The sequence below is a fragment of the Amblyomma maculatum genome, chromosome 1, assembly GCF_055883805.1.
Source record: "Amblyomma maculatum isolate TAMU_Amacu chromosome 1, ASM5588380v1, whole genome shotgun sequence".
NCBI lineage: Eukaryota > Metazoa > Arthropoda > Arachnida > Ixodida > Ixodidae > Amblyomma > Amblyomma maculatum.
The window spans coordinates 322,617,189-322,626,517 of NC_139344.1; the positions used below are offsets into that span (position 1 = coordinate 322,617,189).

The following is a 9,329-nucleotide window of genomic DNA, read 5'->3' on the forward strand; positions in this document are numbered from 1 at the left end:
ACCCCCGGGCTGACCCACCCGGGGGAAATCGGCAGTCGCCTTTTCCTGTCCTCCACTTCATCTTTCACTTTCCTATCTCTTTTCTCAGCACTGTCCTGTCTCCTCCTCATTTCTTGTTTTTCCTTTTTTCTTGGCGGCGAGGGTTAACCTTGTGTGGAGTAGCTACCCTGAGTTGCCCATATTTGGTTATAGTAGCGGTGTACTGCTGGCGTGGGCAGGACTTCTTGCAAGTTCCTGTCCCGTCCCCTCGTTGGGCTCCATGGTGGGTGGCAGGCACAACTACCGAAAACACAAACCCTTTCATGGATTCTTTCTCCCAAACCCTCCTTGTAGCATCGGTCCGCCCTCCAAACACGAGGGCGGACCGATGCTACAAGCCATTTTTTTGTGAAAACAAAAGAGACTTTTCCAAAGTTCCATGTCATACATAGCGAGGAGCATGAAAAACCCGCTCGAAAAATTTCCCCTTTCATAGTGTCAAAGTGTCTCACTAAAGACCTGGGCCCTGGATACAAAGTATCAAAACTTGCAAATGGTGACCTCTTGCTAGAAGTACAAACCAAGTGCCAGTCCTCCAACCTGAAAAACATTGTGTCGCTTGGGGACATCCCCGTCGTCATCACTCCCCACCGATCCTTGAACATTGTAAAAGGAGTAATATCTGAGATAGACTTCATTGCTCTCACTGAAGATGAAATGGCAGAAGGACTAGCAGACCAAAACGTCATAGCGGTTCACAGAATAAAAATCCGAAAGGATAACAAGGAGATTCCTACAAAACATCTGGTTCTGACTTTCAATAGCTGCACCCTCCCAGAGTCAATTGAAGTCGGCTACATCAAAATAAACGTCCGACCGTACATCCCAAATCCGAGGAGATGCTTCAACTGCCAGAAATACGGCCATGGTTCGCAAAGTTGCCGTGGCCGCAGAACTTGTGCGAAATGTGCTGCGAACGACCACAACTCTGATAACTGCACCGCAGACCCACGCTGTGCAAACTGTGAGGGGGATCACCCCGCATACTCTCGATCCTGCCAAAAATGGAAAGAAGAAAAGCAGATCATAACACTCAAAACAACAAAGAACATCACATACAAAGAGGCACGTACCCAGTACAACAAAAGCAAGAACACATTTCAGTTCACAGCGAAACCAAATCTCGCCGATGTGGTGCGACAGGGCGGGGCACCACAGCGGCCTTCGGCACCTACCCAGACCTCAAATGAGGCTGAGGTAGTGCCATCCCCTGCCCCGGTGGAAGCAGCTCCCGCTCCTCCACCACCCCCAAAACAGGCTACGTGTCCCACAGGGTCGGCGGGCCACAAGACCTCCGCCCACGAGGCAAGGTCTAAAAAGAAGGAACACGTGCCTCTGGCACGTTCGTCCAGCACCTCAGACGAGGTAATGGACATAGGTCAGGACAGCTCTATGCCGTCTTCGTCACAGAGACGGCGGAGCTCCTTAGAACGAACCAAAACAGACAAGGCCCGAATCACGGGCCCTGGAAAAAATCTAACTTAATTTCCAAGCTTTCGACAAAATAAGATGGCATTCCTGGTACAGTGGAACTGTAGAGGACTTCTAAAGAATATTAATGACATAAAAGACATTCTAGATACAGTCTCGCCAGTTGCACTGTGCGTACAGGAAACAAATTTAGGTTGCATGCACTCGAATATACTGAAAAAGTATCAAGTCTTCCGCCGAGATCGAGAGCAAGCAAGCAGGCTTTCGGGTGGTGCGGCCATCATATTGCAAAGTGGAGTTCCAGCTCAAGAACTGAAATTGAACACTCCCTTAGAAGCTGTAGCAGCCAGAATAATTGCCTTTAAAACTCTTACGGTGTGTTCTGTCTATATTGAACCAAATCTTAAAATAACACTCCATGATCCAGAAAACCTTTTTTGCCAGCTACCAGAGCCCTACCTAGTAGTAGGAGATTTTAATGCACACTCTCCTTTGTGGGGAAGTGAAAAAAGTGATACACGTGGACAGCTTATCGAGGATTTTATTCTTAGTTCAGACATTTGCTTATTGAACTCCTGTAAGCCCACGTACTGTTCACCAAGGACAGGAAAAATGAGTTTTTTAGATTTGGCTTTTAGTTCACCTTCCCTTTTTAATGATTTTAAATGGGATGTTCTGAACAACCCGTATAGTAGCGACCACCTGCCAGCAATAATCAGCTTATCATCCTCACCATCACTCATGCCGACCAAACCGAAACGGTGGAAACTTCACTTAGCAGATTGGGAGCTTTTTAAAGTAGAGGCGAATCTAGGAGCAGTTTTTACAGATGCCCTTAGTGTCGACAGAATAAATGAGTTGTTCACGACTTGCATTATCACTGCCGCTCACCTCGCCATTCCACAGTCCTTAGGTGTGGTGCGACAAAAACACAAGACGTGGTGGTCTCGGGAATGTAAGGAGGCCAAAAAGCGACAAAATAAAGCATGGGGTGTTTTCCGAAGGTACCCTACACACGAAAATCTTACAGCTTTTAAAAAGGCCAAAGCTAAAGCTCGATACATCCGTCGCAACTCTGAAAAAGAATCCTGGCAGAAGTATGTCACGTCAATAAATAGCTCAATGACGTCTAAAAAAATGTGGGAACAAGTTCGTAAACTCAGTGGAAACTTTTCCCCATTTACAATTCCCATCCTCACAGCCCCTGGTGTTCAGACTAGCATAGAAGAACAGGCCAATATACTAGGTGAACATTTCACACACGTTTCAAGTTCGTCACACTACACAGAAACATTCTTAAAATACAAAAACATAGCTGAGAAACAAAAACTCCCAACAAGTGGTGGCAGAAATGAATCATATAATAGTTTTATTACACTCCAAGAAGTAAAGAACGTCCTTGCTGCTGGAAAACAGACTGCGCCTGGTTCTGACGAAATTCATTACGAAATGCTGGCTCATTTATCCGAATCCTCTGTAGAGGCACTTGTGAAATTCTTTAACAAAATTTGGACTCTGGGTAAACTCCCAGAGGCTTGGAAACAAGCCGTTATTGTTCCGTTTCTGAAACCAGGAAAGCCGCCGACCTCAGCGGGCAGTTACAGACCCATAGCTCTGACCAGCTGTTTAGCAAAATGTTTTGAAAGTGTTTTAAACATCCGACTAACTTTCATCTTAGAATCTCATAAACTTCTTAATGTTCATCAGTGTGGTTTTAAGAAAGGGTGCGCAACGACCGACCACTCAGTGCGTCTTGAAAATACTGTCAGGGAAGCGTTCATACATAAACAAAATTGCCTGGCCGTTTTCTTTGACATGGAAAAGGCATACGATACGACTTGGAGGTTCGGGATCCTACGCGATATAGCAGATTTGGGCATCCGAGGCCGGATGCTAAATGTTCTGAAGGACTTTCTATCAGGTCGTTCATTTCAAGTACGTCTGGGTACCACCTTCTCGAGGAACTTTATTCAAGAGAATGGGGTACCCCAGGGGTGCATTTTAAGTACAACTTTGTTTATTGTAAAAATGAATTCTATTAGCAAGGTAATCCCAAAATCCATTATGTTCTCGCTGTATGTCGACGACCTTCAAATAGCCTGCACATCGTCAAACATATCAATTTGTGAAAGACAAGTACAATTAACACTAAATAAACTAGACTCATGGGCTTTTAAAAATGGGTTCAAATTTTCCCCACAGAAAACCGTGGCAGTAATGTTCTCGCTGAAACGAGGTATACAGATCAATCCCAAGCTACACTTAAATGGGATTGAGTTGCCAGTAAAGAGCGAACATAAATTTTTGGGTGTAACGTTCGACAGAAAACTAACATTCCTGCCTCACATAAACATCCTAAAGAGGAAAGCCATAAAATCTCTAAACATACTGAAGGTTCTCTCTCGGAAACACTGGGGGTCTGATAGGGCGTGTCTTCTACATATATATCGATCTGTTGTGCGGTCTAGCTTGGACTACGGGTCCATAGTCTACGGGTCAGCTAGACCATCATATCTAAGGAAATTGGACCCGGTACATAACTTAGGTTTACGCCTTTCTTGTGGTGCTTACAGAACATCCCCTGTTGATAGTCTGTATGCAGAGACGAATGAGCCTCCGCTGAAAGATAGAAGGGCTTCACTTACATGTGCTTATGTCCTTAGAATAAGGTCACAGAAAAAACACCTCTGCTATCCAATAGTCTCAACATGCCGCTCACGAGTAATTTTCACAAATAAACCACAAGCAACGAGGCCACTGATAATGCGTTTCGAAAACATTTGCAGTGAGCTAGAAATTCTGGACACCTTGCCCGACACTGCACCAAAAAACAGCCCCCTACCCCCATGGTACAAACTTCCAAATGTCTGTGATCTCACTCTAACACACTTCAACAAAAGCCAAACTCCTAAAGAGCATATAATACAAGAATTTCGCACAATAAAAGAAAAGTACAGTAATTATACAGAGTTTTATACAGATGGATCAAAAACTTCTACTTATGTTGGCTGTGCCGTAGTTGAAGAGAACTGGGAACAAATAATTAGGCTTCCTCAGTGCGCATCAATCTTTACAGCTGAATCCTATGCTATCCTGACAGCTGTAGAAAAAATAGTGAATGAAGGCATTGGGAACAGTGTCATCTACACCGATTCGTTGAGTGTACTGATGGCTTTAAATCACAGAAATGCTGCCATGCCTCTAATCGGTGACATAATACATAATGTAAAAATGATCACGACACAAGGACATAACATAGTGTTCTGTTGGGTCCCTAGTCACGTAGGCATTGACGGCAATGAAAGAGCAGACAAATGTGCTGCACTTGCCCACAACAAATTGATTCAGAAAGTAAACATACCACATAGTGATTGCTTGAAATTAATAAAACATAAACAGATGAATAAATGGCAGTCCAGATGGAACAACCAAGAAAATAATAAGTTGCGTCTCATAAAGCCTGTACTAGGAGAATGGCAATCGAGCACACATCAACGTTTTATGGAAGTGATAGTATGCCGTCTTCGTATTGGACATACACATCTAACACATAACTTTCTGCTAATGAAACATAACAAACCGACCTGTGAAGAATGCGACGAGATACTCACTGTAAACCACATTCTAATTACATGCTCAAAACTTGAGGCACTACGGAGAAAACATTTTACTATATTTTACAATCATACCATCCCATTCCATCCCACCTTGCTTTTAGGAGAAAGAGCACTTGTAAACCTAGCATCTGTTCTCAGTTTCCTAGAAGAAGGAAGCTTTTTAAATAAACTATAGATTTAACATATCCATTTCCTCTTTTGCAACCAGAACATACATTAACCTCGCTCTTGGCGCATGATAGCCTTAGTTGCTTATGCGCCATAAAACCCAACACAACACAACACACACTTCAACCAAGCCATGTAAATGTGTCTGCATGGCCTAGCAGAAACGTGAAAGCAACCTGGCAGGCTGGTTCTGATATCATCCTCCCATAGGAAAGAGGCCAGAGCTGGCAGCTCCTGCCAAACGTTTCATCACGGCGCAGCCATGCTGACGGCTTGAAAACCTGGTGTAATGTAGCTCTAGCTACAATAAATGAAACTCTTGTAACGATGCAGCCATTGTTCAGTGGCTGGAGGTGCTTTCAACTGACACTGCATGGCTAGAAGGCCATAGAGGCATTTGTTAGCGTTAAGATTGTAATCCCGTGCGATCTGCAATACCCCAGGCTTGTTACTGCACTCAAGTTGCTGTTCAGTGGCTTTGCTACATTGCGTGTGCCATTCCATGGAACATACTGTGTCTTGGCATCTGAATGTTTGGAGCTCACATCATGTGAATGTTTTTGCAGGAGCCACTCTACTTTGCCCGAGTTGTGTATGACCTCCTATTCTTCTTTGTGGTTATCATTATTGTGCTGAACCTCATCTTCGGTGTCATCATTGACACCTTTGCTGATCTGAGAAGCGAAAAGCAGCAAAAGGAAGAGACCCTTCGTAACACCTGCTTCATCTGTGGTTAGTAGCACAGAAACTATTGATGTACTTCATTTCTGCTTTTTCTTTGTTGCTGGATGATAAGGGCTTCTAGGTCACTTTTGTGTGGGATTGTGCTGCTCTACTGAGGGATATGCAGGCAAGACTCAAGAAGCACAAAAAAATATCAATTATATGTCTCAGTGTAATCAGTGCTGCAACGGAAGTCATGACGTCTTGCTTTGTAACTTGCATATTTTGTTAACGCCGCTTGCTTTTAGTGCAAAAGCATTAAAAGCCTGATAGTGGCATCTGTCTTAACGATCTTTGACTGGTTGGCATAGTGTGTGCTGGTCACAAGATGTGACCAAGCTGAGTGGCAGTTTCAGCTGCTTTTGGTTACGTGCAGACATATGTAGACAGCTCTGCATATCCAGTGTGTATGGAGGGAGAATTAACAATGCGTGTGCTTGCCATAGTAGAAAATCCTGCATAGGATTGGCATGTGCGTGGACAGCCATGACGGAGGAGAAGCAAGACGAGCAGACTTCTGGCTTTATTGCTGTAGCAGTCTCAACATGCAGTGCGTAATTAAATATCCCTAAATTTTTACTTGCACTGACATTGGAAGTATTATTTAACAACAGCAGCAACAAAAAAGGCATTATCCGCCTAATTGACATTTCTTCTAAACGAATTTTTAGCCAAAATGCTTATTTGGTAAAACTTGTATAGCCACTTGTTGTCTGAATGAAAGCTTATTTGGACGAGCCCTGCCGTCTGCAAACTGCGCAGTGTGTGCCGGAAAACACGTGATGAGCTTGCTCGTCAGGGGCCAGAAATGAAAGTTTGCTGGTGACGAGCCTCGTTCTTCCAAGTCAGATGATTAATTAGGGTAAGGTTAAAGTTCATTGTGCATAAAGCCTGGCTAATCAGTTGGAATGCCATAAACTTTAATGGTAGTTGCAGTGTTTGCACATATTTGTTGCTCAGGAATGGCCCACTAGCCTTATTTTCGGGAAGGAATGCTGCATTTTACAACCTGCTTCAAAATATTTTTTGCTCTTCTTTTTTTTTCTTTTTTTTTTTTTTTTTTTCTTTGCAACCAGGTCTGGACAGATCAGCTTTTGACAACAAGAGTGTGTCATTTGAAGAACACATTCGGTGTGAGCACAATCTGTGGCACTACCTCTACTTCATTGTCCTGGTGCGAGTCAAGGACCCAACAGAGTTCACTGGGCCTGAAAGCTATGTCGACTCCATGATCAAGGTCAGCCAGACTTAAGCTGCCATCATTGTAGTTTTGAGATGTTTCTTGCTGAAATTTGTTGTGTCCACTGGCTGCTGGAAAAATGTTTGATGTGAAGTGTTGTGCAGTGGCAAAAATCTTGTTCGTGGCTCAAACCTGTAGCATTTTTATTCAAAAGACCCTGTAACGAATGTGTCACAGAGCATACTTTCATGGCACCTTGAAAATATTTATACACAGCCAGCGTTTTCTCTTGGTGGTTATGTTTTCAGTGACAGCATTCTTGTGACATGCACAATAGCAAATTATGCAAGAATTTGAAACATAGCTATAGCTGTTTCTTGGTGGGCATTTTATTGGTTGTAGTATATCTAGTGTAGTACTTATGTACTGCTAATTTACACTGCTTGGCAAAATTTTAGTGCAGTGGTGGCTTTGTCTGCTGGCTTTGCTTAAATGTAGCTATCATGAATTGCAAATGATACTGGTACTTTTGCATTGGGCTGACTGCTAGGAGTCAAAATTAGGATGAACCAAATCCAAGCTAATGTGGTCTTTGCAGGCAGTCACTGTTTGTGGTTTGTGTGTATCACTGCAGGAAAAGAATTTGGAGTGGTTTCCACGTATGCGTGCCATGTCGCTGGCGGCAGACGAGGCGGACGGAGAACAAAATGAGATGCGCACATTGCAGAATCAACTGGAGGACACCCAACGCCTGGTGTCCACTCTCTCTCGGCAGCTAGCCGAACTCAGGGACCAGGTAATGTGCCTACTTGTTTCGCTGAGTTGCCGATTCCTTCTTTGTGTCTCAAAGGAAAACTTTCATATTTCGCTTTGCATAAGATATTTTACTCGTAGGCTTTTTCGCAGAGTGTTGCAGCCTCATAGGTTGTTGCAGACAATATCAGCCTTCTGACTCTGATAGAGCTGTAAACCAGCCTCATTTATGCAGCTTGAAAAGGATAAAAAAGATGATTGATGCTGTAGTCATCTACTTGCATTTCTTTGAGTCGTATGATAGGCAAGCATGGGGTGGATGCAGAGCAATTGAGGAGGGCGAGGACGTGTTTGGTGTTGGCACAAGTTTTTGATCTTTGCAATGAGGGCAACATCTTGAGCACAGCCCCATTTAGTGCTGCGTGTGCTGAACCCTTTTGGTAATAAGCTCACCTGTGATGGCCTTCAGTGGGCCATCCACTGCTGGCGCACCTAAATCAGAGCCGAGGAGCAACAGATAATAATACCATGTTTAAGCTGAGAATGGCAGCAGCATAGCTTATCGCTGGAAATTTGGTGTTACTTAATCATTAGCATAGCATTGCTGAGCTGTTCCAAACATTTCTATAAACTATTTTTATAAAAATTAGTCTTGATTAGTGGGGTTTAACATTTTAAAGCAACACATAGGCTACGAGGAGTGTGATAGTGGAGGGCCGAATTAATTTCAATCAAGTCGGGCTCTTCAACGTGTGCGAACATTGCACAGCACAGAGATGCCATTGGTGTTTTCTAGCTTCAGTTAATCCCTGGCACCCATTCTGTGGGCTTCCACTTGTTGCAGTATTGGGCAGGCCAGGAACAAAAGTGAGCTGCAGGCAGGCGCCAGTCTTTGGTAGGGCTACATCAGCTCCTATTTGGCTATATGCACCGCTCTCCATCAACACCCTCGGCGGCTGCTTTTTGATAGAGGCGAAAAGCAAGGCGCCCGTGTGCCGTGCAATGTCAGTGCACGTTAAAGAACCTCAGGTGGTCGAAATTTCCGGAGTCCTCCACTACGGCGTCTCTCATAGCCCGAGTCACTTTGGGACGTTAAGCCCCACAAACCAAACCAAACCATCAACACCACTGCACTCCACGGCACACATACACTTTCACCTAGAAGGTTTTTTTGTAGTGCATACCATAATCAGTGTGATGTGTTTGCTCACTTTCCATATTCCTGTGTGTAAGCATATGCCTGTCTGACTAAGACATATTCATCCATGCATTCTTGGACCGTTAGTTCATCCATGCCTTTTTTTTTATCATCGTACCGGCCTTGAAATCAGTTGAGGTGACTTGTTCATTTGCTTTTCTGTGGGCAAGTGCGACACTGTGAAGCCACTCTCAGGCCATTTCTGTTGTGTGTGATGCAG

General features: G+C 43.9%; 1 protein-coding gene across 5 annotated transcripts in view; it reads left to right on the forward strand.

The window, feature by feature from the left end:
- Window positions 1-9,329, forward strand: part of Itpr (Inositol 1,4,5,-trisphosphate receptor) — a 127,269-nt gene that overhangs the window by 115,980 nt on the left and 1,960 nt on the right. For all 5 annotated transcript variants that reach the window (XM_084581514.1, XM_084581338.1, XM_084581430.1 and 2 more), the window contains 3 exons: window positions 5,822-5,987; window positions 7,055-7,215; window positions 7,793-7,954. In XM_084581514.1, the coding sequence (XP_084437640.1) occupies window positions 5,822-5,987; window positions 7,055-7,215; window positions 7,793-7,954 (489 nt within the window). The remainder of the gene's footprint in view (window positions 1-5,821; window positions 5,988-7,054; window positions 7,216-7,792; window positions 7,955-9,329) is intronic.